At 46.0% G+C, this 13,970-nt stretch overlaps 1 protein-coding gene across 5 annotated transcripts in view; it reads left to right on the top strand.

Moving 5' to 3' along the window:
- Positions 1 to 13,970, top strand: part of RALGDS (ral guanine nucleotide dissociation stimulator) — a 93,305-nt gene that overhangs the window by 28,248 nt on the left and 51,087 nt on the right. Inside the window, exon 1 of one of the 5 annotated variants that reach the window (XM_082207817.1) lies at positions 5,946 to 6,478. The exons of 3 other annotated variants lie outside the window; for them this stretch is intronic. In XM_082207817.1, coding sequence (XP_082063943.1) covers positions 6,233 to 6,478 — 246 coding nt within the window. In that variant the 5' untranslated portion in view covers positions 5,946 to 6,232. Of the gene's footprint in view, positions 1 to 5,945; positions 6,479 to 13,970 lie in introns of those variants that run through there. One more of the 5 variants, XM_082207815.1, reaches the window with a different exon arrangement.

The following is a 13,970-nucleotide window of genomic DNA, read 5'->3' as shown; positions in this document are numbered from 1 at the left end:
TGCAGAGCTGCTGCCAGACAGTGTTGACAGTACTGAGCTAGAGCTGATTAGTTTAACTCAATATAAGACTGGTTCATATTTATATTAGCCCTTTGTTTAGAACCATGAGGTCTGGAACCTTATGTTATTTTTGGAGGAGGTCTGTGGCAGAGCAGAAGGTTTGATCCCCAGTGTCATTTGCAGGTAGGGCTGGGAAAGAGACACCGTGTCTGGAAATCCTAAGGAGCTGCTACCAGTAAGTGTACAGAATACTGAGCTAGATAGATGAATGGTCTTACTCCATCTATAAAGAAGCTTCCTATGTCCTTCTGTAATTCGTGTTTTTGCCTCCCCTGCCCGCCCTGCTCTGTAAGACAAAAACATAATGCATAACAGCATGACATCACTAAAAGCCCAACAAAGAGTTAATCGTCCCATAACTCCCTGTTTTGGAGACAGGGTGGTTCAAGCCCTAAGCCACCCAAAGGGCTATCAAACACCACACAATGAAACTGTTACTATAAATAAAAGCAACTTTTACAAAAGCTATCATTAGCAATACCTCCTGGGCTCTGGCTGGCTGAGATCATGGCAGCTGGGAGGATACCTGGCAAGTTGCTGATGACAGCACACCGGTCTGGCTTCAGTGTGGCTTGGCTATGCCTTTCTTACCACAACATTGGATGGTCTTGCTGCCATAACAAAGTGCTGCGGCTTTCTACACAGACAGGTAGCTAGAGCCAGAGACCATCCTTTTGGTTTGGGATCAGAATGTACTGGGTGGTATATTTACAGCATGTGAATTCACAGTCAAGTAGGGCAAGATCATCATTAGTTTGTGAGATGTTAATTCTCACCCAGCAAAGTTCTGGAGCCAGTTAAGCCTGGTTCAGTGCCGGAGCCCACAAATTAATGCTTAGGTTTTCCAGGTAAACCATGCAGGCTTTAAGAGTCATTTGCCTAGGGCGAGCAGAAATTACCTGCAAGTGATGAGACAAGGGGATATTATGGTTCTATGAGAATAGCTGCTGCCAACCACTCACAAATTATTCCAGATGTCCATGTTGAATATACATGGACCAGTTCCACCTAAAGATGGTTGAGGAATCTAGCCTTCTGTATTCTGATGCAAACTGATCTGATGATCTGCGCCTGCTGAGCAGATCAAAACCTAATACTTCACATATATTTCACATTCCTCAAAAAGTTCCAATGCTCAGAGTATCTCAAAATAAATATTAAAAATGCATATCTTGAAAGAGAATGTACAGATAACTTGCATGCATGAGTTCACACATAAACACAAAATCACATAAAGCCAGGAACACCCGGAAACACACAGCCCTAACACCAAGGAGGGCTCTGGGAATCTTGTGGGAGGTAAGTGAGAAGCCTCACTTACTGGGCTTTGAGAAGGAGGTGCAAAGGCTCTAGGACAAGGGTCAGCAAAGTGTACCTCACCTGGGCTGGTTCACTCCTGCGGAGATCGCTCTGTGGGCTAGATCGCATCTGCGCAGATGCGATTTTTGGCATCTGCGCAGATGCAGTTTTCAGCGCCTGTGCAGATGCGATTTTCAGCATCTGCGTATGCGCAGACACAATTTCCAGCACCATGAAAGTGAGTGCCCGCTCCGTGCTGTGCCGGTTCAGCACAGCATGTGGGGACTCACCGAGCGGGTGGCTTGGTTCAGGGGTGGCTCGTGGGCCATTTAAATGTGGGCCGCTTGGGGGTCGCAGGTTGCCGACCCCTGCTCTAGGACCCAGACCCTCATGTCACCTTCCCAAAACCAGGTCCGTAAAGCGCTGCCTAAAGGAGCGTGAGATTCGCGTTACCTGTATTTACACACACATTTTTCTAAGGATTATTTTTAAAATGCAGATTAATGTGGAATGTGGAATGAGACCAACTTTTGGCTGAACTAATGCCAAAAGCTGGAATGAGGCTCTTTGCTTCATCCATAGTCCCATTCTTCCACATGATGAGGCTGGTAGAATGCCCCAGAAAGAGAAAACGCTAACAGCTACACCCTGAATCATAAGGACATCAAAAAAGCCTGGCTGCTGGATCAGGCCAAACACCCATCTGGTCCAGCATCCTGTTCTCATGGTAGCCAACCAGATGCCCCAAAGGGATACCTGCAAGCAGCAGCACTCTCCCCACTTGTGATTCCCAGCAACTGGAATTCAGTGACTGGCTGCCTCTGATAGTGCAGGCAGAAGACAGCTATCCTGGCTGTTCAGGATGGGAAGGATAAGGGAAGAAAGTGTGTGTGTGTGTGTGTGTGTGTGTGTGCGCGCGCGCATTCTTTGGGAATCAACCCTGACAAAGTTGGTGCTGCAGAGACAGGATTTGACATCAATCCTTCCATCCTGAGCTGGTTGGAAGTTGTAACTTGCTTCGCTGCGCTCCCAATGATAGGTGATTATACAACTGTTGTATAAAGATATGAGAGGACGAGATAGCAGGAAGGGGGATGGGGAGGAGGAAGAAATGAGTGGTGAAGCCGGGAAGAGATAATCTTTTCTCGGCAAAGCCAGCACCACTAGAGTGCTGTCTCAGCAAGGAGCTCTCTGCCAGCTGCTGATTCACCCTGCCATGTCATGCTCCTTAGTTCCTGGAACCTTTTGGAAACATTGCTATGAATATCTCTCTCTCTCTCTCTCTCGTAATGAGGTGTTAACTTTTTGAGATTGTATTAATTATTTGTAGGATTTATTTACTTTTTGTTTAAGGCCATGTTCACACCCTGCGCTTAAAGCACGATGATGCCACTTTAAACAATCATGGCTTCCTTCAAAGGATTCTGGGAGCTGTGGTTTATTAATGGTACTGGCAGTTGTTAGGTTGTCCCCTGTTCCCCCTGCCAGAGCCATAGTTCTCTGAGTTCCCTGTGAAGAGGGATTGGCTGTTAAATTGCTCTGGAAATTGTAGCTCTGGGAGCAGAGGAGGGGTCTCCAAACAACTCTCAGGACTCTTAAGGCGGGGTGGGGGTGGGAGAAAGCCATGACCATTTAATGTGGTATCATGGAGCTTTAAATGTAAAGTGCAAATGTTATCTTATTCACTGCTCTTTTTTAAAAGAAAAAAAGCATCAGTACTCACCATGAAGTAAGTGCCACACTTTTAATGTGGGGGGGGGGGGGATGTGCCAGTACTGTTATCATTTAGTACCCCCGATAAAAGCACTAGCCCTATTGATAGAAAAGCAGAACACAGATATTAAACAAAAGCAAGCTTCTACACACACACACACACACACACACACACACACACACACACACTCCTTTCTCTCTTCCATCCAAGGAAGCCGGAATCCTTATCAAAGTTTAAGAACACATTCCAGCCAGGCAAAAACACTCAAGGAAGATATGGCTTGGGGAAGTTCCAAGGGCTAGACAGAGAAACTTGGAGAGCCAGATTTGGCCCCCTGGGTTGCAGATTCTTCACCCCTGCATTATTTCATTCAGGTAGGTACATAATGGATTGTGGGTAGTACAAAGCAAAAGGCCCACTGAGCTACATCCAAGGCCACATTAGATCCAGAAGCAATTCATGTGACATTTGTTATTAGTGGAGCTATGCAATATGGGCAGGGTTGATATTTTGTGGGCAGAATTATATGTGGACAGAGATCCAGCCAATTTCTGGCAAAAGTGCTTCCCATGCCACATGCCATCCAAATGTATCTCACAAGGCAGAGAGGGAAATTGAAGGGTGTAAAGAAGAGGAAGATGTCACAGGAGGTGAAAGACTGTTTTTACACACACACACACACACACCCCACCATAGGAATCTACCTTGTAAGTCTGCTGGTGCATCTAGCTCAGTATTCCCTACCCGATTGGCAGCAGCGTCAGATGGGTCTCCCCCAGCCCTATTTGGAGATGCTGGGAATTGAACCTGGGACCTTCTGCATGCAAAGCAGATGCTCTGCCACTGAGCTATGGCCCTTCCTTCAGCAAAGCATGAGTTATTTTAGGTTTTCGTGCTACTTTCCTCCTCGTGCAGGCAAGCGGGAGTGGCAAAATAATTGGGGCGGCCTGGAATCTTGTGGATTTGCTCTCTGGCTGTACTTCAAAGGGCAATTTTTTTATCAAAAACTCATTCATCCTACATGTCTCTCTCCCCCTCCCCCACTTGAAACAGTGGCCAAGCTTGGGAGAGAGGAGTTAGGAGAGTTCCCTGATCCAATAACTTGTTAAGGCAATGGATCTGGGCTTAATCTTGTTGAAGTCAGTGGACTAAGCTGCTTTAAATCCTAAAACTGGGGCTTATCTCCTTTGTGGAATCACCTAGAGGAGAGCACTCAACTTTGGCTTGATTTTAGTAACTGGTAAAATTTTACGCAGGGAAGGGAGCCTACGATGCCACAACAAACCCAATCAGTCTCTAAGGTGAGCACCTTGTTAGAGACCCCAGCAAGAAGCAGACAAGGGGAGAGGGTCTCTAGATCCTTCAGTAGCTGCAGGGATTAGCTGCTGGCAGATCTCCTTGCTGAGGGCCCCTTCCCATTGTCCTCTTGGAATCTGCAAACACAGGGAAAAACAATGGAGAGATTTCCTGCCTTCATCTCAGCAGGCTGCTAAGTTTCAAGATCAATCAACGTTACTCAAGCCGCAGCTTGGTTAACTCTTTGCCTTCCAAACTCCTGCTCAACTCTGGTGAGTCTGTACCTCACTAAGAACATAAGAACAGCCTTGCAGCTAGATCTAGAACAGCATCCTGTTCTCATAATGTGCATCCAATTCCCTGTAGGAAACCAGTGGTTTGGCCTTCTAGAGGAGCGGCTTGTTTTTCGATACATTCATTTGGCATTTATCTACATACAAACAGTAAACATAGATAAGCAGACAGTGGAAAAACGAGAGGGAAATAATAGTACAAAGGCTCGGCGGGAAATACCGAGGGCTGCAGAAGAAGAAAATATGTAGACGGGGAGAAACAGAAGGGGTCTCTCTCGCACGCAGCCATAAGACGCGTGCTCCGCAACCACAGAATGCTGGAGGGGCGAGGGGAACAAGGAAATACGGGAGTGGAATACAATGGAATGGAGCATCTTGGAAGAGGCACGACTGGCTAGCTGGCACCCTGAACGAAGGCATCCCACGTTGTAACATTTGGTTGAAGTTCCTATTTTTTGTTAATAATTAGCAACAATAATAATGCCAAGCAGTTGACAACAACACTACCACCACATGCTTCCAGTAGGGTTGTCCTCATAGCTGTCAACATTTCCCTTTTTTTTAAGGGAAATTCCCTTATTCCAGATAGGATTCCTTGCAAGAAAAGGGAAAGTTGACAGCTGTGGTTGTCCTATTAGTCTGCTGTAGATCAAGTAACAAACAGCCGTGTTGTACCTTTAACGACTTCCAGATTTATTGTTAGCATCGTCTTTCTGTGGCTTAAGAATCCAGGCTTGCTCTGAGATGTGAAATCTTATCCTTAGTCTCACGGTTATAGTGGGGGGGAGAAATTGCAAATAGCAGGCCTGTTTTTTCTTTATTTAAGAACTGCTTATCTTGTATACACTTGAGCTTTGCCTACACGTGTCACAGACCTCCCCTCCGTTGCATCTGATGGCCTTTCGGCCCCTCTGTTTACCCTCCATCCTACTTCCCAATAAACCCGTGTCTATTTGCCAAGCCACAGTGATAACCCTTCAATTCATCTGCGCGCAAAGCAGCCGCCGCAATAAATCCTTGAGCCTTTTAAAGTGCCACAGCTTCTGTGAGTGAACGAGCGAGGTTGTGGTTAATACTAATATTGGGATTATAAACGTTTCTCTCTCTCTCTGCAAAATAATAATAATAAAGTTCCAGCGGCGCTCTCCTTCTCTGCCTGCAGAGGGCACGCCTCTGCTTTCTTTCCTAGCCTCTTCCAAGCGGGAGGGGAATGAGAAGAGGAAAAGCCTCTAGGCTCTGGTTCCGCTTTCGCTTGCCTCCCTACCATCACCACACCGCCTTTTCAATCTTGCTCTCTCACTCTATCTCCACCCCTTTCCAAGCGGGTGACATAAGGGCTTGTGAGTGGGCGGATCAAATTTCCCCAGTGTGGAGAATGATGACTGAGAAGGAGCCGCTTTGCTGCTGAGTTCCAGGCGTAAAGGCGCAAAGAACGCTCGCGCTCTCCCAAGCCCGAGGTGCGCGTAGTTTGGAGAGGGGACCCTCCGAGCTCTTGAACTGGCGCCCCTCCTCCTTTAGCTCAGTATAATGGAAAGTTAGCAGGAGTTGAACCCTCTATTCTCGCCTCTCCATGGTGAACCTCATGTGGTCAGAGCTCCTGCAGGATGAACGCCCCAAAGCAGCCGCTGCCGCAGCCACCGCAGGAGGCGGCGGACGCGGACGCGGCGGCATCCTCAGCCCGGAGAAAATGTTCGAAGGCTCCCGGCGGTTCCGGAGCTTGTGGGACGGGGTGAAGCTGGAAGTGGCGGCCGAGAGCACCAGCCCCGTCGTCTTGCACAGTTTCACGCAGCTGGATCCGGACCTGCCCCCGCTGGAGGTAAAGCCCAAAGTGTTGGGGGTGAGGGGAGCCCCATGCGCCGCGGGGATGGAGGTGGCGGGTTGATTATACGGCGTGTCTCGCTCGCTTTTCATGAATTCCAGGCAAAAGAAATTCCGCCCCATCCGAATCCTGTGCGTGCTTACTCGGGAGTAAGCCTCCGCTCAATGGGGCGTGCGCCCAAGCAAACGCGTGCAGATTCTTCTAGTAACGGGCTCCCAACCAGACGACTAGTTCTCTTCCCTCCGCGTCCGCCGTGTTTCCAAAGCATGTTTAATTTAGGGGTGAAGCCTGACCGCATCTCTCTTCGCTTTTTTATACCGCGACCGCGAACTCCCAAGTTTTCTAGTTCTGGTGTTATGCGTGGGCACGCGGAAGGGTGAAGGTAGCGCTGGGAGTCCCACCAACAAAGCTGTTTGAAAGTAGTTTCTCTAGGCGCCTTACTTTTTGTCTTTCGACTTTAGGTCCGTTTCTGAATCCACTCCATATACATACATTTAAAACCTATTTGAAGCAGCTGTCTCCTCACAAAGAATCCTGAAAATTGTAGTTTAAGGATGCTGGGAATTGTAGCTTGGCGAGGTTCTCGGGATTCTTTGCAGGAAGTCCTACGTTTTAAATGAGTGTTGGATGGGCTTTAAATTTATGGTGTTAATCTGTTTCATTACTGGCGTGCATGAGCGAGTATATGGGTCATTCTCTGCCTCTTTCCCCATTTCATCCTAACAACAACCCTGTGAGGCAGGTTAAGTGGACTGCAACTTATTTTCACACTACTTGTTGTTTTACTCACACCACAAAACGATGGTGCTTCTAATTTAGATTGCATTATTGAAAGATTTGGCAGATTTCAGAGGTAGTTTCGGTGGCTTTTTGCCATGACAGCAGTGGGTGCTTCCAGACTGGGGTGTGTTGTGTGTGTTAATATAGCCACTCCACTTACTTTGAATATTGAAAATAGGCCATTAGCAACAGGATTTTATTTTACTGTATAGGAATTCCCATGGAAAAGTAAATCTAAATGAACGGGGGGGGGGGAGATACAGGTTAGTATTTTTAGGCCAACAGTGTTTTGAGGATGCTGTGAAAAATGTGCATGTATAAGGAGCACTGATCCCATAATATGTACAATAAAATGCAGCATTCATGGTAGTATACCACTGATTATTATATGGTGAGAACACTATTTTGCATGCAGAAGGTCTCTGGTTCAATCCCTGCAATCCCTAGGAGAGATTCCTGGTCTAAAATCTCAGAGTTGCTGCCAGTCAGTGTAGAAAATACTGAACTAAATTGTCCAGTGGTTGAACTCTGTATATGGTACCTTCTTATGATGTTCTCAGTGAGAGAACATCTGCTTTGCATACAGAAAGTCCCAGGATCAAACCCTGGCATATGGTATGGCTCGGAATAACCCCTACCTAAAGCCCTGGAGAGCTGCTGCCAGTCAGTGCAGACAATACTGAGTTAGGTTTGCCAGTGGTCTGACTCTGGATATTCAGAATGATGAGGACTATAATCTTACTCTGTTCTTAGGAGGAGAGGCTGTTGCCCATTGGTAAAGTAGCTGATTTGCATGCAGAAGGTCCCAAGTTCATTCCCTGACATCTCCAAGTAAGGCTGGCAAAATGTCCCCTGCCTGAAATCCTGGACAGCTGCTGCCAGTCAGAGTAGATAGTATTGAACTAGATAGACCAAGGATCTGACTCGGTACAAGGGAAACATCCCATGTTCCTGTCCTGTACAATGTCACCTGAAATTGCGGCACATCATACAAATGGGGTGGGGGCACTTTCCCTACATTTGGGTTTTGGGTTTTAAAAGAATGATGGAACTTCGTAACCTTATGAAGGAATCAGTGAACAAATGATGTATGCAGTACAGGCAACTCCCCATTTACAAGGGGGTTAGCCACCATGCATTTAATTGAAATTGTGTATATTGGGAACACTATTGAAAAAGCCTGCAAACACCCTGGAAGCCCTTGAAAAACTTTAAAAAACAAAACAAAAAAATCCATTAAATCCACTAAAGTCGCTCCTTGCTCAACTCCCAACTCTCCACAGGCCAAAGGTTGGTGCAAAGGCTCCTGGGATTGCTAGATGCTATTTTCTTTCCATTTTCACACTCTTTAAGGGAAATTTTTGCCCCTTTTGTGCTATTTTCAAGATTGCTGCAGTGCACGCATGCGCTGTTGCACTTGCCTTGAATGCGTGTAAATGGGGAGTTGCCTGTATAGAAAATGACTTAACATTTGAACTTCCTGACAGTAGGGAGGCCTCTCATGGATTTTATTTTATTTTATTTGTAATAAGCTCAGTCACTATGAAAGTGAAGTCCTTCCTATTAACTTGGGAAGCTGCCTTTTACTGACTATATCTAGTTCCTTGGTTAATGTTGTTCATTATTGTCTGCACTGGCTGGCAGCAGCTCTCCAGGGTTTCAGGCAGGGAGTCCCTCTCTAGGCCATACCTGGAGATGCTGGGAATTGAACTTTCTGCATGCAAAGCAGATGCTCTACCACTGAGCTACAGAAATTCCCCTTTACAAAAAGCACAATTGGTTTATCTCTGTCTCTTTCTAATAAAAACATAAGGCTGTCATCATGCAGCTCCCACTGGAGGATTTGTAATGCCATATCACAACCCTCAATTTGCATGAATTTCAGGTAAAAGTGAAGACAGTGAAACTATAATTCCCATGGTTTTTTAAATATATAGAGAGAGGTGCTTAAATGTGTGGTGTGTGTGCAGCAAAAGGGTCACTGGCCAGGCAGATGATCTTTGTTGTTCCCTTTCCATCTTCCACAGATATCTGCAATTCCCTCCTGCTCACATGATCGCTTTGGGCTCAACTGGTCAGGCAATTATCTGTGTGGCTGGCAAGCTGCCAGGTTTGAGCATCTATTAGGAGAGGCACTCTCTGTGGCGAGAAGCGCAGATCTGGCGCCTTTAAAGGATTTAATGAATGACATCAAGCTTCCTGTTGCGAACCATTTTTGTGCCTTCTGTTCTCCTTGGAGCTGCTTGCCTAAAGCTCTCCGACCTGGCCAGGGATTTGCAGAGAGCCTGTAGCATCTTCTTCCAATGCAGAGAAAATCCTTTGCTGGGTGGGTCATGACTTATGTCCAAACATCTGTATGCATCGACTGTGGGAGCACCACAGTCTCTCCGATATTCCATTACAGGACAGTCGAGGCCCCTGTCAATAGCTCAGTGTACTTTGTGTAGCTCAGCTATAGAGCATCTGCCATAGGCGCCGACTCCATGGGGCTTGAGGGGGCTTGAGCCCCCTCAAAAAAATTTTTGGGGGGGCTCAGCCCCCCCAATAATCTCGGGCGCCGCCGCCGTCCCCCGCCTCCTCCCCACCTGCTCCCTCGCCAGCCAGCCAGCCAGCCGCGCGCCCTAGCCGGAGAGCCCCGGCCGTCCCCCGCGAGAACAGGGGAATCCCCGGGGGCGGGGGCTCCTGCCTCTAGCCCCAGGTTTCCCGCCTATCAGCTGTTCCGGAGCTGATTAATAGGCAGCAGCACGCTCTCCCCTATTCTCTCACGAGGGGGCGGCGCCACTTTATTTGCATATTCATGAGCTTATTTGCATATTCATGAGCTTATTTGCATATTCATGAGCTTATTTACATTTCACGAGCTTTCCCGGGCCCCCCCAATATTTTTTATAAGTCCGCGTCCCTGGCATCTGCTATGCACGCAGAAGGTCCCAGGTCAATTTTAGGCATCCCCAGGTAAAGCAGGGAAGGTCTCCTGCTTGAAGCACTTGAGAGCCACTGCCTGCCAATGTAGACAGTACAGAGATAGATGGACCAATGATCAGATCCTATTTAATTCAGCCTGTTTAATTCTTCAAAACAGTAAGAATTAGAATCTTACTTTATTTTTAGGGGATAGGCCATAGCTCAGTAGTAGGACACATTCTTTGCATGCGGAAGGTCTTGGGCTCAATGCCTAGCATCCCCGTGTTAGGCTGGGATGGTTGCCTGCTTGCAACTGGAGAGCTGCTGCCAGCCAGTGCAAAACAGTGCTTACAGCAGGTCTCTTCCTATGACACTGATGCTATATTGAACGAGCTTTTTTCTTTCTTGGGACACAAGGCTTTTATCTTAATTGCTTCCCTTCTCCAACCTTTTTGCAAAGAGTTAATAAACCAGATCCAGTTTCCTATGCACACAAGGCTGCCACCCACCGCCCCTCGTTTCATTCTCTTGGAGGTTGGAGCAAGAGAGATTGTTGCTGAAAATCCATCATCTGTTTCTCATTTCGTGTCTGGCAAAAAAGTATTTCAACCTCCCAGATTTCCTTCGCTGGGCTAGGAGGAGCCTTGAGAGGTGTGGTTTCAGAAGAGAGGCCAGGAAAGTTGGGTAGGGTAGGGGGAGAGCCAGAGCTTTTCAGCTCCCTCCATTGCAAGGAAATAATGATTGAAAGGGTGGTGCAATCATTCCAGACCACCATACCTCCTTCTCCTTGCAGGCAGGAAATAAATTGTGTTTCGCTAACATTGGGCAAGTCTAGAGCCTCATTCATACCATACATTTAAGGCACTATGATACCATCTTAAACAGTCATGCCTTCCGCCAAAGAATTCTGGGATCTGTAGTTTGCGAAGGGTGCTGAGAGTTGTTAGCAGATCCATATGCCTCTCACAGAGCTACAATTAATTCCCAGCGTTAATTGTTAATCCACTTTTGAGAATTCAAGCTGTGTGAGGAGAACAACTCCTAACAACTCTTGGCACCTTCAATAAGCTACAGCTCCCATAATTTTTTGGGGAAGCCATGACTCTTCAAAATGATACTGCTTTAAATGTATGGCGCAAATGTGGCCATGGTAGATGGTAGCTACTTACGGTTTTTAAGAAAATCATGTTTTGTCTTGGGCTGTGTACACACCATATATTTAAAGCACATTTCTCCCACACCCAAGAATCCTGGGAACTGTAGCTCTTTGAGAGATAAACTACAGTTCCTAGGATTCCATGGGAGGCTGCTTTAAATTTCAGTCCTCCTGAACTCTTCCTGCCCCAGCTGTGCTTTGCACTTTTCAATTGTGCTTTCATGGATTAAAAAATGCCTTGCTGGATCAGACTTAGGGTTCATCAGCTGGCCAGAAGCTCCCAGAAAAGCTCACAAGTGGACAAAAGGCAGTAACTTATTGTCTGCACCCTCCCCTTCACCAGTGTTTTGTAGTTGGAGATATACTGCCCCTAAATGTGAAGGCTTGATTTAGTTATCAAAACTGAGTGGGGGGTTTGAACCTGGGTCTCTCAGCTCCCAGGCTGGCGCTCTGACCTCTAGACTCTGCACTGCTGATAAACTTTAATTAGTTCTGTAACTCCCCTCCCTCCTAATTTTTTTTTTTTGAAACTGAGAGTTTGCTGCCTATCAGCACGTAGGACTTAGTGGGCTAGGCATGGAGGCAGACTCTCCCACATGGTGGAGAGGCAACAGGTTATTTTTAAATAACAAAAAGCTCTGCAGGCCTCAGATGGAAATTAAGAAGAAGGGGGGGGGATAAAGCACAAGTAATCTGTCCTGTTAATTACCAGGATGCAGGCGGCAGAAATTGCCCCAGGGGCCTGATCTGCACAGGCTTGCAGCAGCTTTTTGTCAGGAGTGTTCGCAAATAACCTCCTCTTTTAATAAATAAATGCAGAACCAACTCCGCCGAGTACAAGCTGGAACTGTGATGAGTGTTCAGGATTTCCCCTCTGTGATTTCCCCTCTGTGATAGTCTCCCCTTTGCTACCCTATCCTGTCATATTTAATGGATGGTGTGTGCTGTGTATTTAGTATCAGGGAGCTTTGTGGGGGGAATACCCAGTTCCAGGCTGTGGGGGGAAGCTTGGGCAAAATGTGGCCCCTGCTTCCTCTGTAAGTTGCCCCTGGTGGCCAAGAGTACAGCCACCTGAACAGCAGAGAGTAGCCAGGCTTTTCCACTCTTTAAATTTCCCACAATGCCCCAGAGCAGGATGGGCAAGAATACAGTACTTTGAAACAGAATCCGTGGGCCGCACAGACCCAATTGAATGTGTATAATTAATAGATTGAGCCCTTTCAGGGACATTGAGTCCATGTCAGGATAAAAAGATGGAATATAGATAAATATAATAATAATAATTTAGAATAGTCAAGTGTACTCTCCAAAGGGCAGCCCACCTGCTCTCCAGAGCCCCAGGCAGCAGAGAGGCCTCACCAAGTCGTGCCAGCCAGTCCGCCAATCAAAAGGCAGGGCCTCGAAATTTGGCACCTGTCTCTTCCCACTGGTGGGTTTTCAATTGCCCCAGCCCCCCCTCACCCACGTACTCTCGCCTTGTGGGCAGCATGTTGGACCACCCTGCCCCAGATCAATGCTAGGGGTGTGTGGGATTGTCATGGACAGAGGCATGAATTATTTTTTTTGCAGAGTGGAGAAGTACTTCTCTAAGCTTGGCAAAGATACAATATACGTATATACAAACAGACCCACACTCTTTCTTTGTCTCTCTCTCACACAAGAAACAATATGTTTTGCAAATTTGAATTCAAAACCAATCAACCTTCCACTGTTTCTCATATGTATTTTTGTGTGAAAAATCTGACATTAAAAAATCTTTCTGTGAAAACACACACACAGAAAGAGAGAGAGAGAGATTGAGTTGTATCCATTGTTAGTCCTACACAGAATAAATGCATTGAAATGGATGGATATGGCTGGCTTAGGTTCATTGATCTGAATAGGTCTACTCTGGGTAGCACTTTGTTGGATACAACTCACTCTATGTTTCTGTGTGAAAAATCTGATGCAATTGCAACTTCGAATTCAAAATCTCTCATATATTTACACATTCTTACAAGAACACATTTTTAAAAATTATTTATTTCATAAAATTAAAACACTGATTGATTGTACAAAAAACCCCTCAAATGGGTTTACAGAGAAAAGGGGGGGAAATGAAATTGTAAAAACAGTTTAAAAATGACTTTTTTAAACATTCTGGAAAAATTAAAACCAGCAATGAACTAAGATGAGATTAAAACATGCACATCAACATTCTACATATCTTTTGTCTAGGCTAGCGTAAAGAAAAATGCTTTTAGCACTTCCTGACATTGATGGACACACAAAATATACATTCAGACACACTGTGTAAGAGACGGGGGAGGGGAGAGAATGAGAAAATATGACATCAGAATGCAAATGTGAGTTTGAAATATCCTGTTCAAAGTTTGGCTAGCAAAACTGACAGACTGAGAGCATCCCACATATTCACCTTGGCTTGATAATCTGATAAGGGTTGATATTCTTTACTTGCACTGTTCTTTTATTGCATGTACAACTGTACTCATTTTATAGTGTTCTTTTTCATCTTTTGATCTTTTAATAATTACTCTCTCTGTTTTTATATACTTTATAAAGTGAAATGTAAAATAAACTCTCTCTTTCTCTCTCTCTTCATTTACCTTGGGGACATAATCATAGTTTTACCAACCCACAAGTTACAGT

Source organism: Podarcis vaucheri (genome assembly GCF_965113315.1).
Source record: "Podarcis vaucheri genome assembly, chromosome: Z".
Classification (NCBI taxonomy): domain Eukaryota; kingdom Metazoa; phylum Chordata; class Lepidosauria; order Squamata; family Lacertidae; genus Podarcis; species Podarcis vaucheri.
Note: the sequence above shows the minus strand (reverse complement) of the source record. Positions and strands in the feature narration are given on the sequence as shown.